The sequence below is a fragment of the Petromyzon marinus genome, chromosome 30 (assembly GCF_048934315.1).
Source record: "Petromyzon marinus isolate PM22_M1 ecotype Great Lakes invasive population chromosome 30, UKy_Petmar_22M1.pri1.0, whole genome shotgun sequence".
NCBI classification, from domain to species: Eukaryota; Metazoa; Chordata; class Hyperoartia; order Petromyzontiformes; family Petromyzontidae; genus Petromyzon; species Petromyzon marinus.
The window spans coordinates 5,106,859-5,131,460 of NC_133696.1; the positions used below are offsets into that span (position 1 = coordinate 5,106,859).

At 48.5% G+C, this 24,602-nt stretch overlaps 1 protein-coding gene across 2 annotated transcripts; it reads left to right on the forward strand.

Annotated features, from left to right (window-relative positions):
• Window positions 1-388: 388 nt before the first annotated feature.
• PPARD (peroxisome proliferator activated receptor delta) lies at window positions 389-24,247 on the forward strand. Of its 2 annotated transcripts, none has more exons than XM_032963317.2 (7): window positions 389-950; window positions 7,686-7,924; window positions 9,239-9,377; window positions 14,138-14,340; window positions 15,222-15,413; window positions 17,271-17,514; window positions 18,616-24,247. In XM_032963317.2, the coding sequence occupies exons 1-7, from the start codon at window positions 716-718 to the stop codon at window positions 18,861-18,863; spliced, it is 1,500 nt and encodes a 499-aa protein (XP_032819208.1). In that variant the 5' UTR covers window positions 389-715; the 3' UTR covers window positions 18,864-24,247. The 2 variants fall into 2 exon arrangements, with proteins under 2 accessions (XP_032819208.1, XP_075926751.1); XM_076070636.1 differs by having other exon boundaries at window positions 389-934.
• Window positions 24,248-24,602: the final 355 nt, after the last annotated feature.

Here is a 24,602-nt window from a genome sequence, read left to right on the forward strand (position 1 = left end):
CAAAGACGGGCGCTTTCAGATGCGCATCTGCGGCCGTCTGGAATGCTCTCTGCCTTCCGATTTTAGGAAGCCACTGGAGCTATGCACTTTTAAGTCATCTAGATTGAAAACTCATTATTATTATTTTTAGAACTGCTTTTTGTGTTTTAATTTGTTTTTGACTTAAAACTTTGGTGACTGCAGGGATTCATATTCTTGGTTCTTTCGGTAAAGGCACGTAAATAGAAAATAAAAATAATAAATTTTTAATTTAAAAAAATATCTTTATTTTTTTTATTTTAGTTCGTTGTTTTTCTCGCGCACCTCCGATTAGCACGGTTGACTACTTGGGAAAAAGGTTCAACATACAATCACACCACCGCTATCCCTGCCCTTAACAAATATCCATGTCCCCAAGTGGAAACCGAATCTCACAACATTTCAGTCTCGCGTAGTCCAAAACAGATGTTCCATCTTTCTTAATGTTTTTATTTAATTCCAGCTTTTCTCGCTGCCATAAATCAAGTCCGGATTGCCGCTACGCCCACGACGACGATGATGATGATGTTGTTGCTGATGACGGGGATGTTCTGGATCCAATTCCCACCCACACGCACGCAGGCTGCCCTCCTCCCTCCCCTCCCTCCCCTCCCATTGCCGACAGCGCAGCTTCAACACAGTCCCCGTGGGATAATAGCAGTAAATAAAACAACAACACAAAACGGTGGGTGGGTGTATGCTCACGCAGAGCTGTTGTCTGTCGCGAGTCCACTCACTCCGCCCGCCTGCCGTGTACCTCGTCGCAGTCGCCCTCAATCGTCGACAGCACCGCGAAGATCCGCGGCTTCAACAACTCGCTCGGCGGCGGCGTTTGGTTTTTGCTTTTGTGCGTTGCTTCGCCTGCCCAAAACAACTTTCCTCCGACTGCCGGAGTCTTCACGTCGTCTCCACGAAGGCGAGAGAGAGAGAAAGTAAAGTGACGGCGGGAGAGTCGGGCGTGCGTGATCAGGCAAGGGGTTGGGGATGGGGAATAACTTTTACGCATATTTGCGGTTGTGGGTGTGTTTGTCGTATGGACTGTCGGCTTATTTGCCGGATTAACACATCATTCCTGCCTCCCGCTATTCACAAAGTGTCTGTGAACTTGTCTCAATAATCTAACGGCAGTTTAAGGCGTTACGTGTTAGTTTCGCATGGTTAGTTTCTCGTCAAAGAGGCGAGAATGTCCACAAGGTTTCTGCCGACTGACTTTCAATATATACAGGGTGGCCCAAAAGTCTGGACACATAGGGTTATTATATTATAACAAATCGCATAGGATGATTTCATTTACTTTAACAAATGTCTAAACTGACTTCCAATAACATTAATGCATGCATGAATTATCTTTTGAATTAAATTTAGGACTTTTTTAATATTACAGCTGCCTTCATGAGCATACATTTAAAAAACTAATTTTATTTCATTTTCAGTCAAATTTTGTTCCAATTGTAAATTTCATCTGAAAAGGGAGAAAATGTCATATTAGTATTCGTAATGATTCAATCTTTTCTTTAATAAAACTCAATTATGTTTGAATACCAGTGTTAAAATAAATCAAATAACCCGATGTGTCCTGACTTTTGGGCCACCCTGTTAATACTGAAATAATTCTACTGTGAAGTATAATGTTGCCATGTACTTTAGGGGTAAGAGCGCTGAGCCAGGACCTGCCGACACCCTGAGTTGGCGTCCAGGCAGCGAAATGTAACTAAACTGAGTTCTCAAGTGGCAGTGAATTAGCTTAGGGTCTCAACCCAGTCACCAACGACTGACTGCACGCATAAAACACACGTTATACATTTTGATTGGCACTTAAGCCGGGTACCAGCTATGAGAATTGTAAATATAATATACGTTGACTGGCAGGCGACACTTTCATAGCCAGAGTGTTCGGGGAAGTGGGTTGCTCCCTAAGTGTTTGTTGTGTTTTTATTATTATCACACGATTTCTCAAATCTTGTAACTCCATTTTAACCAACTTCCCAATGTGGTATCGACTGCAAACTTGGTATACTCATGTCATACTGATGACAATACTATATTCTATCATAAAAAAATGTTTTAACAATCTTTTGTATATGATATGTTTCGCCTTGGGTCTATTTGTCCACAGTCAACTGACGTTGGCTGTAAACCACCACGGTCCCCTTACGTTGTGGCAAGCTTCGGGGCCACTTCCTGGAGTCGTGGGGGTTCTTACATTACTAGTCGGGTATATTTCATTAAAGCGTGTTTTTTTTTAAAGTTGTTTTAAATATTACTTATTTTTGGATAAAAGAGGCCACTTGAAGGATTTTTCAGATGTCCCGTGAAGGTTGATCCTGCGGGGCGTTCTCGGAGACATGGCACTCGCTGCTCTTGAGAGATTTCCGAATGAATCTTACATCGATTGACGTGACGCCGATAGCACTACTGTATTAGAATGCAAAGTGCGGAGGGAAATTCAAGACGCTTCTAAGTTATCCCGGAAACAATGGGGCATGGGCTTTGGGTGATGCTATTGATGTTTAAGACTTAAAATATACACCTCGGGGTGGTAGAGAAGCGGTAGAACATGAACCCGGCCACCTGAGTTGGATTCCTGGCACACGGATAACATCTGTTTGTGAGTGATAAATAAAGTCATACCCTGCCCCCCCTCTCTCTTCACCAAGCCACACTGACCAGCATGGTGAAGTATTTGTCAAACAGCCTCCGAGGCCAAAACGGATGTGGGGGGAGAGCCTTCATCCAGCAGTGGATTGACAACGGGCAATATGTTATCATTTCGAAACCTCATTATGTCGAGTGAAAGTGAAAATAACATTGATATGTTATTTTAGAATGAGCCTTTTATTTTTACTAATTATATTTGAAAACAATACAATCAGAATGGCAATCGTCTTCCGGCTGCTCAAATAACGATCGTTGTAAATGTTCTCGGTGTTTATGGAGCTGCAACTGACTTCAACGATTGCCAGAGTTAGCCAAATGTGTGTGCACGCTCCAGTGTTGTTACAATAACGTGCGGGTCGATGATATAAGCATAGTTTCATAATCCGCAGCATGGCCAGCCGCATTCACTTGAGCCATTATTTGCGGCGTGTGTTGTGTGTTTGTGGTGGAATGTTTCATGGAGCTTTTGACTCTAAAATTACACACGAGAGATAAATCACGGGCATGTGTCGGGCGCTCTTGTGGGCATTATTGCTGGCTGTAAGTTGCAGACTGAAACTACATTATCAACAACATCATTCACAAGCGTGCCTCGTGAACTAACACATTTAACATTGCATTGCATTCCTAGTATAAAGGTTACTAACATAAATAAGGGCTCGAGAGGTCTAAACAAAAAAAAAGTGAGCCTCTTTTACACGACTGTACAATGATAGAAACAGATTTCATCCTTTTTAATTAAATCCACTGCTGGATGAATGCCTCCTCGTGTTTTGTCGGTCATGGGGGGTGGTTTGACCATCCGTCGCCACGCTGGTCAGTGCTGGCCGGTGAAAGGGCAGAGGTTCTGCGCAGATGTTGGTTGGAGGCGCAGATGTTGGTTGGAGGCACCAGAAGTTGGTTGGAGGCACAGATGTTGGTTGGAGGCCCAGAAGTTGGTTGGAGGCACAGATGTTGGTTGGAGGCCCAGATGTTGGTTGGAGGCCCAGATGTTGGTTGGAGCCGAATATCGAACTGAGGTCGCCGCGATCCGTGGCACAGTATCACTGACCAACCACTAACTTTAGCAGCACTCTATATATCTCTCTGTCGATGTCACGTTGGATAAAAGGCGGTGTTTGTCAACATTGGACAGATTACTTTGGGCACAGGAGTGATGAGTCTGTAGGGACACACCGTGCCAAACGCATACTCGCAGAAAATGTCGGCACGAATTTGGATACGCTGGAGCGCCAAGAGAGGAGAAGCTGCTTGACTCACGTGCTCCTGCGTTAGGGTTGGCGAGAAACGTCGGAAGACATCGTTCCGAACAACATGCGGAACAAACGCGATGCCACGTGAGAGGTGGATTGAAAGCTAATTTCTTTAGAACTGCTTTTTAGGATTATTTGGGTCTTTCGGTAAAGTCACGTAGATAGGTTCAAAGAAGTCCAACATGTATACTGTACGTACAGAGAACAGCAAGCTAATTATTTTCAAGGTTGAAATAAGGGTTCCTTACAAAGGGCATATTTCATCGCTGTTTTGTGACTTTTGGTTTAATACTCCCAAACCGCCGGGTGAACACTGGACCAATGTTCTGTTTGCTCTATTGAGTGTGTTGTGCTCGTGATTTATCAGCGATATTACAATAGCCGCGATAAGAGACGCGGTATCTGCGATGCTTTGTGTTTACCGCTCAAAAAATGGCAAAAACAGATCGATCCGTGGTAGATGTCCCAATGTCTGCGGGCGTGTTTACCGCGCCTCGTGCTGTCGGAGCAGAAGCGAGCGAACCAGCGAGCGGGTGACCCATCCGTGCGTCCGCTCCTGTGGCCGAATTCAATTTCTCCGCAGGACAAATTAAACAGCGTTGGTGAAACTAGGCGCGGGTAGGACTAGGCTCGTTGTAGATACTAGGTTCGTTGTAAGTACTAGGCTCGGGTAGGACACATTGCTCACACTATCAACGGTGATGGCCGGTGGTCGAGGCTAACCAAGGAACAGCATCATCCAATGAAGTGGATCCCCACCTGGGTAGATGCGTGACATCAACAGGTCCTGCTGGGTGGATTGTTGCCTCCCCCCCGCACCTCCGATTAGCACGGTTGGCCACGTACGGTGCGAACGAAGTTCAACGCACATAAGTTCGACGAGTGAGGTTCCAGAGGTCTGTTCGTAAGTCGATTTGTTCGTAAGTCCAACTTTACCCCTGTTGATTCCAAACATGTACGGCATGCACACTAAACAGGGAAAATGGCTTTAAACGTTATATAATCTCATCTATATGTAGGTGTCACTGGTTCTTCACGTTCTGCAACTGCAGATGCCACTGGTTCTTCACGTTCTGCAACTGCAGATGCCACTGGTTCTTCACGTTCTAAAGATGTAGATGTCACTGGTTCTTCACGTTCTGCAGATGTAGATGTCCCTGGTTCTTCACTTTCTGCAGATGTAGATGCCACTGGTTCTTCACGTTCTGCAGATGTCGATGCCACTGGTTCTTCACGTTCTGCAGATGTCGATGTCACTGGTTCTTCACGTTCTGCAGATGGAGATTCCGCTGGTTCTTCATGTTCTGCAGATGTAGATGTCACTGGTTCTTCACGTTCTGCAGATGTAGATGCCACTGGTTCTTCGTGTTATGCAGTGGTAGATGCCACTGGCTCTTCATGTTCTTCAGATGTAGATGTCACTGGTTCTTCAAGTTCTGCAGATGGAGATTCCGCTGATTCTTCATGTTCTGCAGATGGAGATGTCACTGGTTCTTCACGTTCTGCAGATGTAGATGTCACTGGTTCTTCACGTTTTGCAGATGTAGATGTCACCACCGCCATCTATTGCGCGGTTGTTGAACTTTTAACTCTCGATCCGAACAGGCAACTGGACATACGGACGGGTTTGTTCGTATCTCTGAAAGTTCTTAAGTAGATGAGTCCTTGTACATACATGCATACAAGTCCGTGAGAGCTGGCGACGACTTTGAATCAGAATGCTCAGAAGTTTATTTCCCTTCGAGTAAAGCCCATTGAGCTGTAAAGCTCTTTTTCAATGGCAACTCGGCCTGCAGAGATCAGCAGCGCTGTCCTCCGAAACGTCGTGAGAATAGTATTGTGTTATTTTATTTTATCAATTTATTATTTTATTTGTCTTTGTGCGCATTGCCAATGCAGTGCCCTTATGTCTTTGGCGAGTGTTTGGTGGCCTCTTGTGCCAAACTCCAAAATAGTTTTTTGTTCCCTTCTCGCTCCCCGTCCCCAAGTATGACCTTCTCTCTTTGTCGCTTTCCTCTTCTGACATTCACGGCACACATTTACAAGTAGGGAGGTGCATCTTTGCAGACCTTCTCACATTCTATGTGCACCAACAGCTCGGTCTTACAAAATCGCGTGTGTGAACCCACCTACCCCCTTTACGAATGAAACTCTCTCCCACATAATAGGTGATTCTTGTTTGGGGTTAGATCGCGTAAATATAAATGTGTCGTTAAATCCGCCACCACCCGACACAGGCCAATTTAGTAAGGTTTGTCACGTCAAACAAAACGTGCCAATTCGTGACGAGTTCAGCACACCGGTGTGTTGCAGAGTGAACCCACGACATTTACCATTCGATTACCGTGACATTTCGCCAGTAATTACAACCGGCCTCATCAGGCGACAAGCGATCCATAAGTCCACCTCAAGACTTTTCATTCGCACCTGTAAACAAAGACCACATCACCCACAATAGTAACATCCCTCCACTGGCTCCCAATCCAGGTCCGGATCAACTGCAAGATCCTCCGTGGACCTGTTAACGTCTCCCCTCTCATCTCGCTCTACTCCCCTCCGACTAAAGTGATTAAAATGTGGTTCAAGATTTGAAGCTTTCGTGACTGCAATGATTCATACTCTTTGTTTTTTTCGGTAAAGTCACGTAGGTAAAATAAAATAAATGAAAACAACTCGATTAAATCACAATTTGATTTAATTTAATTGATTTAATTTAGTTCTTTTCATTTATTTTATTTTACCTTTGTGACTTTACCGAAAAAAACCAAAGAGTATAAAATGTGGTTATTCATTCAAGAAAAAACGATGCTCAAGTCGTAGGACTCTCTCTTTAAAGGCAGATCCTGTTTTAGTTTTTTTTATTTTAAGATGTTTTCAGCAAGTTAATTATTAGTGTTTATGCAACTAATTCCACCCCTAGTCTTGTTAGCATTGTGTTCTCAGTTACAGCTTAACGCAGCTTTGATTGCTCATGGCTGGTGATGATGGCACAGGGCCCTACCCAGTGGCGTGGTGACGACATTATCAGCGGCTCCTCTTGCCAAATCATTTAACACTGTAGGGACGGTCTGTCGCCGCAAAATGCAGCCACGACAGCTTCCTCGTGCCTCTTTGCAATATAATTGACGTGTATCTAATGCAATAAATGTCCCAGAAACGAAGATCTATTGCCAATGTTCTTCAGCTCAAGTTAGGTCATTCAAAGACAAGTACGTTTCGTTACGTTACATTACGTTTCGTTAAGGTACAACAAAACTGTGTTACTTCCAATACTAAACTGTTTAAAACAAATCTCACTGTGGTTGTCAAGGGGAGCTCAAACCGGTAGCTTTGGCCACCGGGGGGACCAAGCCCCCCCCCCCCTGCCCCCATGCTCGTTACGCAACTTCCCCAACTCCCCATGATGAGACCTCAAAAATTATATTCCACTCACGTAGGGCCGGACAGAGAGGAAGACCTAAGAGAGGATGCCTTGCCGACGATATAAGATATTGGTGCCAGAAAGCTGTGGCACACTACTTGAGCATGTTGGCACGGGACAGAGGAACGTGGAAACAAATAACGGAACGTGCAGTGGACACCATCGGGCAATCTGCCCGTGGATCGTGATGATGATGAGGGCCGTCTTAAAAATCTTGACATTTCTGGACTTCCCAACTACCCCCCCCCCCCCACCCCCCTCCATCATTGACGGTCCATCTACGACTACTGGCTGGATTGGTGGCATCCCATAACTGCCTCAACTTTCGTCCCCAGGGGCAAGCAGGCGGGGAGCCTTGGCGGCGATCGTCACGACGATGCCCGTGGTTCCGCCGTGCGGCGACGTGGCCCTGCGGGAGCTGCCCTCAGCGGCCCCCGCCGTCGCCGCATCCGCTGCGGCAACGGCGGCGGCGTCCTCGGTGCCCGTGGAGGCGCCGCTCTCCATGGAGTGCCGCGTGTGCGGGGACCGCGCCTCGGGCTTCCACTACGGGGTGCACGCGTGCGAAGGCTGCAAGGTTGCCCGTTCACCACACAAACAAAGATTACCGCCCCCACCCCGCCCCGCCGCGTAGCATTAACAAGCTGTTGAGGGGCAAGCGCCGTGAGCGAGCAGCACCCTGTGAAGGAAGGGCTGGCATGGGCACGCGAGCGTGCTGAGTGGGTGGGTGGGTGGGTGGCCAGTACCGCGCCCCGGCCTCCGTTGTCTCCCCAGTGGCGATGTTTGCTACGCGCCGCACCAGGTACTCAGTTGAGGCCGAGGCGACCTATTTTTTCACCCCGGCCACTCGCTCACCTCCGGCGTGGTCAGTCGCCTCCTGGTCACTGAGTGACACAAAGCTTGAAACGGAATGCCCATCGGCTACAATGGAGATAACGGAATGCCCATCGGCTACAATGGAGATAACGGAATGCCCATCGGCTACAATGGGGATAACGGAATGCCCATCGGCTACAATGGGGATAACGGAATGCCCATCGGCTACAATGGGGATAACGGAATGCCCATCGGCTACCAGATGAGCTGTTATTCCTTACCCCCCATTGTGCCCAGGGGCAATCCGTTTTCCGTCATTAACTTTCGTCGCGGCCTGTTTCCTACCGCTACAACCATGGGGTAATTTTCCCATGGACGCAAACTCGGTCTACCAAACTGTTCCATCTCATCCGCACGCTCTCTGTCTATTGTTCTGTAGGTCAAGATACAGTACAGTGGTCCATATGTCTTGCGACCCCCACACCCCCCATTGAATTCTCTTAAACGTAAGGTTGATTTAAAACAGAAATGAACATCATAACGATCCATGGGCAGAGGGTCCCGTAGGTGTCCACTGCACATCGTGTCACTTCTGCCCATATGCTCGTGGCCACGTCTTTCTGGCACCGATCTCTTCATGTCGTCGCCATCAAGGCGTTATCTCTCTCTGTTACGTCTTCCTGTCTTTCCGGCTCCTTCCATTTTTCCAAACACCACACTTTACATTGTCCTGTTGTTATCCATCCTACATACGTGTCAAAAAAAAGTCCCAGTTTCCTTCCAATCACTGCCTGCATCATCAGACGAATATGCGAAGGAAATTTTAAAAAATGTAGGGGTCAGTACATTTTTTTTTGGTGGGAGGGGGGTGGGGGTGGGGAGAGGTCACAAGACATCTGGACCCTGGTGATGTCATTACGCGTGAACGTCATCTCTTGACATCCGTACCACGCGTCGTTGGGCGACATCATCTCGTTGTGCGTTATTGGCAAACGAAATCCCGTGCGCGTGCGTGATTTTGTATTTCTCTCTCTCTCTCCCCCGTTTTTTTCCGTCTTCGCGTTCTCGGCGGCAGGGGTTCTTCAGGCGCACCATTCGCATGAAGCTCGAGTACGGGAACTGCGGCCTCAACTGCAAGATTCAGAAGAAGAACCGCAACAAGTGCCAGTTCTGTCGTTTCCAGAAGTGCCTGAGCGTGGGCATGTCGCACAGCGGTACGGGACCTCGCAGTGCACCACACGACCCCTGAGACATACACCCCGAGAAGCCACGCTTACCACACGTCGCACACGCTGAGGTGGGGTGGACGAGCGGTGGTGGAGTGGTTACCGCACTGCGTGGTGAACCTACCCTGCCCGACTTGAGTTTCGTTTGCCTGGCAGCCACGGCTGACATCAGTGGTCTTGGCTCGGTCGCCAAGGACAGCATCAACATTCAAACGATTGGCTACATTTTCTCTCTTGAGAATTTAAAGACAAAAATGGTGGGGGGTTTTTTTTCCTGTCACGTGGTGAACATGTCTCTCAGGCGCAGGAGTGGGTGAGAAAGTGCTGTGTGGGGAGCGGTAGTGTAATGGTTAGCACGCTGAGAATAGGTTTTCCCCTTTTTTCTGGCAACAAAACAGGTGTTAAATTGTTAAAACACCAAACTGAAACCTTTTACAAGTGTTGTGGCATAAACTTCGAGGAGACGTCTTCTTAGGGGCAACGCGTTTATTTCAGATCAACAATAACAATAGCTGTAACACTAAGGAGTATGGCCCCTGTAACACTAAGGGGAGCGGCCCCTTCACCCGATAATCTAAGGGAGGTACAGCCTTCCTTCTAGCGGGGCCCTACAGACTCGGGGCTACGCGGGTCCTCCGCTACGGGAGCTCGTGGAGGGACCCGACCTAGCCAGAGTGTATGGGTCTCACCGCTGGTCCGCTACAACCCGGCTCTTACAAGAGCCTCGGTTGAGGGTCCCAGGGTGCTGGTCTAGTCTTCCGATGTCTTCGGGTCTTGAGTGGACGAACACTGCCGGCCCCGTTGAAGAGGACCGGCTTCTATACACAAGTTGGGGCTTACCCCGCCCATAACCACGCCTCCCCTCTCGACCCTTCCAGAAGGTTCTGAATGAACCGTTAGCCCACAGCCCCCACCCCTTGGGGGTCTGAGGTCTCCACCTCCGGTCACGAGATACGCCGGGGGGGTTACGTTCGGTTTGCCACTACACATCCCGCTCAATCTCCCGGCTGCCCCCTATCGGCCTGTGAGGGTGGTGGCGAGTAAAGTAACAGCGCCCTGGTAACGGCGAAACACAAGGATTCATGTCTGCATTAACCACAATACTTGTGGTCAGAATGCAAACAAAAAAGTACTCTGATAATATATGCATTGTCTTTGAAACTGATTGGTCCACACCAGAGACGGCTTTCTTTTGAGCCTAGTCTCAAACAGTGTTAGACCAGAAGATGTCAAAAGGCCAGAAAAAGGGGAAAACCTATTCTCATTTTGGTACTGGCAAAGAAGGTCCCATGGGATTAGCACGTGGGGCTACGAACCCGGCGACCCGAGTTCCATTTCCTCTCGCGATCAACACCAGTGGCAATTATCTGAACCGGTCCTGGGCCTCCCCTAGGTCGACTTAGCCTCAAATGAGTACCTCGCCACTGGGGAGACAAAGATGGCCGGGCGTGGTGGTGGCCACCCACCCCCGTGTGTGCTGTGCCGGCCTTCATAGGTGCAGCTCGCTAACAGCACTTGCCCCTACAGTCTAAGGCTATACGGGGGATTTTTTTCTTTTTTTGTGGAACAGAGATTGCACGGTCGTTTTTGCCCACTGCACTACGAGCGTGGCAAACCAGAGTTTAATTCCCAGCCATGAGTAACATCGGTAGTAAGTGATCTCTGAACCGATCCCTGGTTCACCGCGACTTTAAAAGTACAACCACCATAAACTAAAGTCAACAGCCCCTGTGACGAGCACAGCATGGGGATTGGCCTTAATCCCACAGAGCGATTGAATAACGGCTGTAAATTGTAACGTGGGTGGGGAGGGGGGGAGTTCATGCTGACGTTGGCATCACGGCTTACATTAGGTAATTTCACAGCCGCTCTGTCTCTGCAGGTATATTTTCTTATCGTAGCGCTGAAAAAGCGGCATTTAGCGAGCGCGTCGGCGTACGATCGTCGTCGCTTCATCGGGGAAAATAGCAACCGGCAATAATTTGCTTCATGAAAAAAAAAACGGAACGACTGCCATGTGGACTAAAGTGCACGGTTGTCTTGCAGAGACAATTAAATTGCAATAATCGCTATACGACTTCTATATATAGACTGTAGTGGATGTTGCCTAGGAGATATGTAAACATTGATTGTTGCATAACACGTAGGGGGTTTTTTTTCTGTTGCAGCCAATGGGTTAGGCCACGTAATGATCAGACCACGTCGGCTATTGCCTACACAAAGCTGTCAACCCGTACGGTTTGCCCCGCTATTCTTGTACAGGGAAATTGAGTTTTCAGGTCCATACGGCCAACAGCCGTTTCAACACGGGGCAAAAACATTTTGTGTTGTCTGTGTGTTTGTGTTTCTCCCTTGTGATGGGACTTTGTAGGATGAACGTTGAGATTTATAAGGGGCACGGGGTGACCGATAATTTCTGAATTGGTCTGTAATGGTGGGCACTGATAAGGGATTGACAGGTGTGCCCGCTTGTTAACTCTCAAACACAGCGGTGTGCTGAAGTAGTAACACATTTGGACATTTCGTTCACGTGGAAAACCTCACTAATTGGCTTTGTCGGGTGGTGCTGGGCTAACGACACATTTATATTTACGCGATCTAACCACACAAGAAACCTTTATAATGAAACCCCATCATATCAGATTTAGTTTGCTATTTATTTTGGCTTATTCCAACTCTGAGAATGAAACGTTGGGTTTTTTCGTGACGTGTGACAAGGGTCGTTTGAATCCTCGTCTTCCCCGGGTCATTCTCTGACACGGTGATAACACCGCCACAGCCGTAGAGTTGCGAATGTGAACATCTTCATGTCGTGACACGTTACCGACAGCACGATCGGAATTTTCACTGGGGAATTCAAGCAAATGGCCAAAGAAATAAGACAACGCAATGTACCGAGTATCCTTTCCGCAGGACCTCACGTTCAGTGAAACATTTTGTTCCCATCCAAATTCAGTAGCCTCGACTATACAATGGACGGCCCCCGACATTTCGCTGACGAAGCGGGACGACTAATTAAACACAGCTCACTCTCAGCTGCATAATGGCGCGGGCCCATTTATTTGTGTTCGCAGGGAGAGCCGTGTGATTTTTTTTTTTTTGCGAAAGGGGCGACGTGTTAGTGATCACATTGGTGACGATGGGGCCGCCACCACGGTGTTACCCGTTTGGCACGCTGGTCTCTCAATCTGGAGGTCGCCGGTTGATCAATGTCGCCGGCGCAGCGGTTGAACCAACGGTCAAGTTCCTTAACCGCCTCGATCCACCCGGCGGGTACACAATGGGCACACACCGCGCTTAGTCGATCCGCAGGCCGCTCGTGGTGGGGTGAGGTGCTGCCACCGCTTTCAAGGCGTCTGACTCAGCGTCGGTAGAGTAGGTCCAAAATAACCTGGAGAGGGAACCTAAAGAGTTACCTCTCTGTCGGCAGGGGGTTGAGCCAGCAATTGCAGGGCTGCACTTTTCAACACCGGTGACGACCCCTGGCGTTGCTACGATACGTTGGGACAGTGATCCAGCTGGAACGGCTGATTAGAATCAGAAATCATAATCTTTATTTAGACTGGAGGAGGAATCCGATGAGCTATGAAGCTCTTTTTCACAGATGTCCAGTATGGGCGGATCAGCAAGTTGTTGTCCTTCCCCCGCACCTCCGAGTAGCACGGTTGGCTACATACGGCGCGAAAGAAGTTCAACATACGTACATATATTTCAACGGCAAACAATACAAATAAAACCGATAGGAGTGCACAATTGGGAAAATGGTAAGCAAGTCACTAAATATAAATGAATAGTAAATAAAACGGGATCTCGAGGTCACATTCCAGTCACCAATGATTGCACAGCAAGAAGCATTGCATTAGATCTGGTTCTGCACTTGATTTGGCCAAATAATGAATACAAAAACACGGGTTTAACCGTCGTGTGATGACCGCTGCTCTCTTGCGCAGAGCAGGTGGGAAAGGGCTGCGCTTCACTGTGTGGAGCAGAGTTCACTTGAAGGGATCACGGAGGTATCTCTGTGATGTTCACTTCTTCCGTAGGCTGTTCTCGAACGCGGAGGGTCACACCACTCTGCGATTGTGGAATTCCCTTCCTCTGTCCATTTGCAGGGCTGCACCTTTCCCTCTCACCTCCGATTAGCACGGTTGGCTACGTACGGTGCAAAAGAAGTTTAACATACGTAGATTTGTGAATCTGAGTCTGTTGCACTTTTTAAATCGCACCTTAAAACTCAGACGGTTTTACACCAGGCTTTCTCCAGAACTTGCGATTCACGTAGAGCACTTTTTAGCCTTTGTGCGAATTGCCAAATTATAGAAATCAGAGTTGTTTTATATTACTCTGTGGGTACCTCTTCACGTAGCACCAGACCAATTGCAAAATGGAACTAACATTGGAGCGCTGGTGGTGGTGGCGGCGAGCAGGGTGGTGGGCACGGGCAGGGTAGTCATAATTTAAATATCTCGTTAAACCCGCCACCACCCGACACAGCTAATTAGTAAGGTTTGTCACGTAAACAGAACATGCCAATTTGTTATTAGTACAGCACACCGGTGTGTTGGAGAGCAAATTCACAACATTTGCATTCTGAGCACGACGTTTCTCCAGTAATTACAACTGTCTCGTTCCTTAAACAGAGGGATAGATGTGGTGACGTCACCCGCGAGCCCTTCACGTGTAGTCATCAAATAAAAACACGGCACGTGCCCTGCCGTTGGTCCGCTGTCGTCTCTCTTCCCGCGCAGCCATCCGCTTTGGCCGAATGCCCGCGGCCGAGAAGGAGAGGCTCAAGGCGGAGCTGGGCGCGACGCCGGCCGGCGGGGAGCGGAGCCCACACGACACGACGCTGCTGGGCCTCGCGCACCTCGTGTACGCCGCGTACCTGCGCAACTTCACGCTCACCAAGGAGAAGGCCCGGGCCGTCCTCACGGGAAGGTCCGTGCATTCGGTGAGGGACTCTCTTACCGCCCGGTTTCGGGGTGGGGGGGGGGCAAGGTCACGCCAACGCCGCCACCCCTGGCTCTGCTTGGCCCCGAGCGATATTCACACATCTTGCGAGGCCAACGCATCACGATTTTTGTTCCGGTTTGTTGTGCACGGAATATAGCCAGCGGAAAACCAACGTAGCTTGAAGGGCCCCGTGCTGGCCCGTTTCGGTTGTGCCATTGGAGCGTATATACGTTGAACTTCTCTCGCACCGTACGTAGCCAACCGTGCTAATCGGAGGAACGGAGGTTGTCGTGTCTTTTCTTCTCGCGCCGTAGAGAGAGGGGGAGGGGGCAAGTGGCGTTGTTGGCCGGGTGTCATCTAAATAAGTCCTTGCCAATCACAATTGTTGGACAAAAATGGTTCGACAAAGGGCCGTTTGATTAACCCTTTCCCGGTCCCGTGACGGACGTGTACGTCATCAAAATGAATTCGGAAGGAAAACTAAAATAAAATAACTTTATCAGTACCAAGGCTCAGTTTGTCGGCAGCTATCATAGAGTGCGGCGGTCGTGTCGCTACGGTTCTCCGCGGTGAGTGCAAACGTCTTTAAAAACAGCGGCGCCGCTACTACGCCTCTCTAAATAAAATTGACGCCTAGCCGCTTGCGCGAGATTCAGAGGCGAACGGAGACACCCACCCTGCAACTTGCAGCCGTCCCGGAACATCAAAGTGGTTGACAATACCGTTGCACGAAACGGCCACGCAAAACGCACGCGATGCATCCCCCCCCCCTCCCCCCCCTCCCCAATGCACGCTCGTTGAGAAAGAAAAAAAAAACGCGAAACGTCTCGAACGGCAAAGCCGGCCGTGTGTGACCTGAGGTTGTGCCGGCGCCGGCAGCCCGTGGTGATCCACGACATGGAGTCGCTGCAGAGCGCACAGTCCACGCTGCACGGCCGCGCGCGGGACGGCCGCGCCGCCGAGGTCCTCGTGTTCAACCGCTACCAGCACCGCTCGGTCGAGGCCATCCGCGAGGTCACGGAGTTCGCCAAGTGCATCCCGGGCTTCCTGGCGCTCAACCTCAATGACCAGGTAGGGGTTAGGTCGTGACGCTCGATCGGTGAAGATGCGTAGCGCCCGAAGCCAAGCGGCTACGTTAAACCCTAACCGCTTCCGTATGTATCCATAATAGCGGGGGCGGAGCCAGGATTTTCAGCGCCGGGGGTGACATTCAACAAATTTTAATTTCAAGAATGATTCGAGAGTCGGGCTGTTGAACTGGACGCCATCGGTTGGCGACACACTCTGACAATGCAGTTGCACGGGGTTCGCCAGACCGAGTGTCGTTCACTTACACGCAGAATGTTTCAGATTTTCGATTTTTTCTTTTTTTTCGGGGGTGACAATTGTCTACCCTGTCACCCCCCTGGCTCCGCCCCTGCATAATAGAGGTTGTTTTTTGTTTTGTTAGGTCGCGTAAATATAAATGTGTCGTTAAACCCACCACCACATGACACAGCCAATTAGTTAGGTTAGTTAGCTACTACTTCAGCACACCGGTGTGTTACGGAGTAAACCCGCAACATTTACAATTGGAGTACAACGTTTCGCTGGTGATTACAACCAACCTCATCAGGCAACAGCCAGAATTTGTGGAGAAAACCTGCCGTATCCGGATGAGAGAATCAGGTGCGAAGACCAGAGGGGAGTTAATGTGGTCATATACATTAAATAGAAAAAAACACTTTTCTGCAATTTTAGCACCTCCGATTAGCACGGTTGGCTATGTACGGTGCGAAAAAAATTCAACATACATACGTACAATTGTGCGGATCGGATTAACATATCTGTTATTGCAGCTGTTGGCATTTAAATACTACCCATAATATGTCCTGACCACACAAATATAGCCGTGTCGTCATAATTCTAATCTTAGCCAGCGCGCTTGTAATGGCTTGCCATGCTACGATATTGAGGAAATTGTAATTGTTATTCAATATCGCTATAACCGCGCCTATAAAGATGCTCGTTGCCATGCCGCTTGAGTTATAAAATCAATTCTGATTGGCCTATATTTAAGCCAATATTTTTTTTCAAGGCTGCGAACAGGTATTATTATACAGGTTGTTCTTCCAGTACAAATATAAAGTAGACCAAAAATACCCGGCTTCCTCGGAGCTCATTCTCGTCTATGCCCCTTCACCAGAAGTGTTATGAGCCAGCAATTGAAGGGCTGCATCTGTACCTTTTATACAGCATGTATTATGAGGATGATTTTGTAAGTTTCACCTTGACGTGGGTGCATTTTCAGAGCTGCCGATTTCAAAATTCATATAGGATAAAGATGTTTTTGTTATTTTACCAGGTAAGGCCCACTGAGCTATATAGCTCTTTTTCAGAAGCGACCTGGCCACAAATAATAGCTCAACGAAGTGGCTTATCTAAATGCTCTAAACGCGCGTTGATTCTAAATGTGAAGGGGAAAAACCGCAGGATCCGGAGACAAATCCACATGACCACCACAGGGAGAGAGAGAACACGCAAACCCCAAATATACAACATGTGTCAGGGTAGGAAATGAACCCAAGACCTTCTGTATACCAGGCGAGGGAATTACCATCTCGCCACCGTAGGTTAATCTTCTTCTTTTCCAACATAGGGCTGATGTTGACTTAGAGCAACAACTTTACTTTCACAGCAAGTTGGTTCGGCATTTGACCTGAGCGCATTCAACCAGGTCCTGGATTAAAGGATGCTCAACCACCACGCCCTGTCCACCACCGTGGCCCCCCAAGTCGGTGAACTTTAGCATTCATTTCAAAGGATTTTCCTTTCCGGTGGCTGGGAGTAAAAATTGGGCAATCACCGGCACATGCGCGCACGCACGCACGCACGCACGTGGCACCTCCGCCGTTCACCACGGGCCCCCTCCCCCCCGGACCGCTGCAGGTGACGCTGCTCAAGTACGGCGTGCACGAGGCCATGTTCACGCTGTGGTCGGCCTACATGAACAAGGACGGCATCCTGGTGGCGCACAGCAACAGCTTCGTGACGCGCGAGTTCCTCAAGTCGCTGCGGCAGCCGTACAGCGGCGTCATTGAGCCCAAGTTCCAGTTCGCGATGCGGTTCAACACGCTCGACCTGGACGACGCCGACCTCGCGCTCTTCGTCGCCGCGATCGTCCTGTGTGGTGGTGAGGAGGGGACGCGCGGGCTGGGACGGTGTGTGCGGGTGGATTCTTGGTTCGTCGCTTCATTCCATCTGTTCGCGCCGCGCCCGGTTAGGTGACACGGCCCAGCGGCAGGGGAGCGGCGTTCGCCGCTTGTTGTCACGGAGGTTCGCGGTTCGACCCCACCTGATTAACACCGGACATCTGCCGGACATCCGTGAAATAGAGCTTCCTAGCTCATTGGGTTCCTCCAGTATGAATGAATTTTCTGATTTTTAATACGACGGGCAAGTTAGCCGTACTGAAGGCACGCCGTCCACTTCACAGTGGACGGCGTTTAAAGTTCCCCTCGACGTCATTTGCGAGAGTAAAACCATCGCGTCGGCTCGTCACACTTAGAAATGTGAGACATTACGCCCGCAAATTACTCAATTCAATCGATCGATCTTTATTTTACGTGCCAAATGGCGTGGAACGGGAAGCGGTACAGGGTGCACGGAGCAACAGGAATAAAAAATCAATAAGAATCCCGTCACAACCTCAGTGGCTCACACTGACTCAGCAGAGTAAATTTGCAAACCGCGCGCAAAATAAAATGCAACCTTGCGCAACAAACTGGGATCATTGCACAGCAGCCATCGCCCCCTACTCGTGCATATTTGGCAGGACCCTCCTGAAAGAGAGTTCGCGACCTGAGTTCGATTCCCGCTCACGGCCAACACCGGTGACGATTATCTGAACCGGTTCTGGGCCTCCCCTAGGTCGACTCATCCTCAAATGAGTACCTGGTGCGGTGTGTAAACATCGCCACTGGGGAAACAAAGGCGGCCGGGTGTGGTGCTGGCCACCCACCCCCTCGTGTGCTGTGCCGGCCTTCATAGGTGCTCGCTAACAGCACTTGCCTCAACAGTTTGTTCAGCCTATAAGGGGGATCTTTGTCTTTCTGCATGCGCGTGCGTGCGCACGTGCACGTACATACGTTTTACTTCTTTGGCACCGTATATCGCCAACTGTGCCAATCGGAGGTGCGCGCGGGGTAGGGGGGGGGGGACAACAACAAACTAAAACACAACAAAAAGCAGCTCTAAAGAAACGCGTTCCGTGTGGTCGACGTGCGCCCGCTAGACCGCCCGGGGCTGTCGGATGCCCGCAGCGTGGAGGACCTGCAGGACCACGTGCTGCAGGCGTTCGCGCTGCAGCTGCGCCTGGGCCACCCGCACGCTCCGCGCCTCTTCGCGCGCAGCCTCCAGAAGATGGCCGATCTGCGGCAGCTGGTGACGGAGCACGCCGACGTGGTGCAAGCCATCCGCCGAGACGACGCCGGCATGGCCCTGCACCCGCTCCTCCAGGAGATCTACGAGGACATGTACTGATGGAGCGGACGGGCCCAGCGGCCGTGGAGGACGGAAGAGGGACAGACGGAGGGGAACGTCGGCCCGACGGTTGGGCGGTAGGGCGGCCGGCCCGTCCGGCCTGGCTTTTTTCGCCGTCTCCTGGAGGCGGTTGTGGTTTTTTTATATATATTCGCGACTCTTGGTGTTCAAACTGTTGGGAAAAGTTTGGTGGGATTTGGGGAGAACGTGTCGCTCCAAGGGATGGTTGGGGATGGTCAAGAATAACGATTGAAGTGGCGGCAGATAAATGGAACGCGTTCGAGAGGACGTTCGACGGGAGGAGATGGAGCGATGAAAATCAGCTCGTGTGCAGGCGTTTGGTGGACTGTTGCATCCCAGGATAATGAGAGATGGCAGCGGGTTTGGCAAGGCCTTCATCCAGCAGTGTGTTGACCAAGGCTGATAATGAAGATGTTTGTGAGTAGAATACGTTTTTTTGGAAGAGAAATACATTTTTATCTGTCCTATAAAATTTCCAAATAAGACTTTATTTAAAAAAGTCACTTTTTCTCATAAAAACGAGGGATACGCAGAGGAGATATATGAGGACATGTACCGACAGAGCGAGGGGGGTCCGTGGGGAATGGGTGGACAGGAATATCCATCCAAGATGCAGCAAAGAAAGCAGATTGACAGGAGGTGCTTGGGTAGCTTCGGGGGATAACAGTGTCAGAGAGCTGAACTGTCACCACTGAGGTCCTGGGGCTCCAATCTGGGGTCAAGCCACCTGTGATGAGACTGGGTTCTCATTCGTATTGAATGTCTCATTACAGTCACACAATGACCGCGCAGAAGCTCATGATCATAAACGTATCACTTCATTAGTCCAATTCACGATTAGTTTGATCGCCAAAGATGAAGCACCTCTTTAGCAGGGAGTGTAAGACGGGTACAACACCACCCATTGTGGATAAGAGGGCATTGAATGGACCTCGGAAGTAGTAGTTACCTTCCAGGGATATTTTTTATGAGGGCTCAGGATCCGTATTTCAGCTCCTCGTGATGTGACTCTGATAGCAAATTTGTACTCTTTGGTTCTATTCGGTAAAGTCATGTAGGAAAAAAAATAAAACAACAAAAATCACGACGTTTCGGCCACAACACAAGTAGCGTGATTTTTGTTGTTTTATTTTTTTACCTACATGACTTTACCGAATAGAACCAAAGAGTATGGATCCTTGCAGTCACGAAAGCTTAAAATCTAGAAGCAAATTTGTAGTCGAGGGAGAATGAGTGTAAACTAAGAAAGAGCTTTAAAAACGACAGCTTTATCAATCATACGATTTTTACCAACTCGCAATCCAAATATTGATATTCTTTTGCGAGATACGCACACTAAGACATGGCTCCCCAGCAATGCACACACGGGTGACGTGACTGGTGTCACCACACAATTAATGTATGGTGAACATAAGAAAACATGAATATTCCATGATATACGATTAACTGCAGTGTGTATTCGTAAAGCATCAGAACACAGTTTCCGCCATAAATGTCGACTGGAAAGCAGAAAGTAAATGTTAAAAATTATGCCTTACCTATCCAAAATACCAGACGCGTCTGCGACTTACAAGCGTGAAGTATACTCCGAGTAAATGGGTGGACCTCACCAATGCAGTACTCTGTTGAAAACGTCTCGTTACATGGCGAGATTTTCCACGGATTGAGATTCGCAGACCCCTGTGTGCATGGGTTACTGAACGGCATCTCACGGGCCAAAAGTTCCAGCGCGTGAAACCCATTCCAGAGCCAAGATTTTGGTTCAATTTTGTTTCCATTTGTGTGCATATTTACAGCTCTTGTCAATCCACACTGCTGGATGAAGAGGTGCCCTCGTGGTGAGATGTTAACTGCCTCGCCTGGTATACAGGAGGTCGTGGGTTCGATCCCGGTCCCTGTCACCTGTATATTTGGAGTTTGCGAGTGTCTCTCTCCCCGTGGTCGCGTGGATTTTTCTCCGGGTCCTCCAGTTTTTCCCACCACATGCATTTAGAGTATTTGGCTGCAATAAATGTCCACATGATAAGCTGAGCTATCGTTTGTGGCCAGGTCGCCTCTGAAAAAGTGCTAAGTAACTCAGTGGGTCTTAGCTGGTAAAATAGAAAATCGTTTAATTTTGAAGGCCTCTGCCACCCTGTCTCAGTCATGGGGGTTATTTTAACCATCCTCCAGGGCGCTGCATGTAATTAGAAAGATGGTGGACACGGACAAGGAAGATACCAAAATGATTAATAGCACACAGAGAAGCATGGGGTAGATGTGTGCTGGGAATTACACTGAGAGACAGGAAGAGGAGCATACGGATCAGGAAACAAACGCAATCGTAACTGACTCTTAATAAAAGCAAGTGGGGTTGGGCAAGGCACGTGCCACTCGAAGGGATGATAGCCGATGGACAAGCCCAGCGACGCAATGGCATCCAAAAGGGGTGAATTATGCCTAAATGTGAGACCACTGCAACATCGAGCAATGAGATGAAGTCCATGTGCAGCGGGGGCGAGAGATGGACTGTGGCATCGCAGGACCTTGAGGGATGGTGGCGGAACGTGGAGGGCCTTCGCCCAGCAGTGGATAGACCATGCCCCTTGACGACGATGAGTGTGTGTGACACAAGCGTCGTGGTGACGTCACCGCCACTTAGTGGCGAATGCCGGTTATTGTTGTTGTTGATATCCACAATACGTCTTACTATACAACACGCACTTGCTGACGCAAGGTTCGGTAAAACCTCGATAAAAAGGCTTTTCAGGTGATTGGCCAAGGTGAATGTGAGTTGTGGGGAAATCATTAAACCTGGGAACATTGACTGCAATTGAGTCAATGGGGAATGCTTTTGGGGAGTCCTTTGCGAACGTTATGTTAGATGCAGGATTATGCAAAAAGTGGGTTCGGTGCTTTTTTTGTTTCCTATAAAACATTTTTACTGCGCGTCAGACCGCAGGTTCTGGCTGCCGAGTATTAACAACTGTCGCCGTTACGTAACGTTAATAAAAAAACACAATGGCTTATAGTGTGTTTTTTTACACAGCCACGCTGCATTCGTAATGAGCAGTTTTGCTACGTTAAACTGGTTTACATATTTCGATTTAAAGCTTTCGTGACTGCAATGATTCATCTTCTTTGGTTCTTTCGGTAAAGTCACATAGAATGAGAATAAAATAATAAATTGATAAAATAAAATAACACAATAATATTCTCACGACGTTTCGGCCACAACACAAGCGGCCTTCATCAGGTGAAGGGACGAGACTGTCTGGTAGGACAGCGCTGGAGTCTCGTCCCTTCACCTGATGAAGGCCGCTTGTGTTGTGGCCGAAACGTCGTGAGAATATTGTGTTATTTTATTTGATCAATTTATTATTTTATTCTCATTCTACGTGACTTTACCGAAAGAACCAAAGAAGATGGTTTACATATATCAAGCCGATACAGAAAGCGTAAAAGTGAGAAATGTTTAAAAAGTAACAAAGCGATGACTTCGGGCAGGGGCTGAGGAAGCCCTTTCCCCGAGCGAGGGCCAAATGGGAATCTCGCCTTCGTTTCGCGGGGACACCCGTTTTTATGATGTTAATAATCATGATAATGAGATGACTTGTAACTGCACGCACGTTCGGAAATGTACTCAAGTTCGAGCACGACCCGGAGGAGTTTACGTCGCTGCAAGAGGCCCTTCAGTTTCACAGCAGCGGTTGAGCGCGTGGAAATTACCACCAAATGTTGTTGCCAGCTCGAACAAAGAAAGATTTCCCTCTGGTACCCGATTAGTGCAGCCCGATCCATAAAAACGAAGGAGACATCACGGCGATTATACACTTCACTGCTCCTGAAGCGGTTATCTGGCTTGACCCACCTTGAATGTGAAATTGTCGTTGTTGCTCTGAATCTACATCAGCAGCCATACGAAAGGATAAGAAGTGCAGCTAAGATGCTTCCAGTTATGGATGCATGTCACTTGTGGATCGCTTCAAAGTGGTGTGGATACATCTCGCACCTGTGGTCTATTATAGAGGTTATCCAGCCCTGGCATAGTACGGCACTGCAGGACGGTTCCGTGTCCTGGCAAATTTGAAGGGGGTTGGAAAATGACAGAGAGGGATTTCAGAAGCAGGGCTGAGCAATTGGTTAAAGCACATGGCAAGATTTCTCCGATGGATGCGATTTTCTGTATCTCCACCGTCAAGGGGATAAAACGTCTAAACAAAAAAAATCCACCACATTCGTGAGATTTTAACCGACTACCGTTAAAGTTAACCTAGCCCCGTTCAAGCAGGCAAACATAGCATTCTATTATTTTGCTTCTATTGCAGTGACTTAACTCGTAACTGTAACTCCTGAACATTGGAGCTCTGGTAAATGCCATATGTAAATATATATTAAGAATGCTTCTCACTGTTGGCAATCTAAAGATTTACCCCACCATCTCACAATTAAGATTTTATTTTTTTGGGATCATGATTGGATTTAACCGTATACTCTGTCCGGTTGTGTCCCGTGTGTTCTGTTGGCCTAAACGCACATTCGCATTACGTTAAGGTGACCGCTTGTCAGACATACGGTTTCATTTGGATGCGCCGTGATCGTGAGATCCATTTGAATGAATCCCTGTAGCGCGCAGAGATTTATTGCACTAAAACGTCACAGGGAGGCTTCTGAATACACACTCGAGGATAAGACGCAGGGGGCTGATGAAATACGAGTGTTACATTGGAGGTTATTGGGAGCGAATTAAAAAGTGTACTGACGAAACGAGAAACTACTGCAAACCGAGACGGTTAAATAAATAAAAAGACGAAAATTCATCCATTCTGGAATCGAATTCCCACCCTGAATGGTGCAGATTCGTGGGATCCTGGGGACAGCAGGGGGGGGGGGGGGAGGGGGAGCGGGATAAATAAAATTGTTTATCTCAGTTAACGCGAATGGCTACCGCTGTAAGAGCCGTGTGTCAAAGTGAAATCGATTGACGTCAAATGAACGACTACCACAGTTCTGCCACCTTCTCAGTGAGCCCCCCCGCCCTCTCCCCGGCGCTGCTCGTCAGCAATGTGTGCGCCGGATCTGGGAGTCCCCCACGTGTCTGTTTTGCTCTCTCTCCGAATAACGCTGTGAAAGTTTTTTTTTGTCTGGGGATAGTTGCGCGTAAATGTCAACGCGCTGCCTCGCATTGTACAAATCGCGAGCCAAATCTTTGAAGTTGAGATTACTACCAAATCGTTTACATTAAATTGCACTGATTTTTCATTTGTTTGTGTAAATGTGCCCGAATTCGGACGTGCGCAAATGGCTCGATTTTATAGAATGCGGTTCCGTGTTATGCATAAAAATGTTTCTATTAAAAGAAAATAAACATACAATAATCTCGATTCAGGCGTGCATCGGGATCTTTATTTTCGTAAGCATTTGTGTGGCTTAATTGTGATGCCAATGCAGAGGTGTGGCTATGGGGATGTACGGGACCTCGAGGCACGACCCTGGAGACCCTGGAGTGTGAGAGCATCTTACGGCCAGAGCAACGCACCTTACGTCACCCAAGAAATAAATAACCGTAATCTTGTATATATCTACACGAAAAATTTGTCTTAAAACTTTCATGACTGCAGGAATTCATATTCTTGGTTCTTTCGGTAAAGTCGCGTGGATGGAAAATTAAATAAAAATCGAAACGTGGGTTTTTTGCTCAATGTATTATTTTTATTCTAAATTTTTTTAATTCTACGT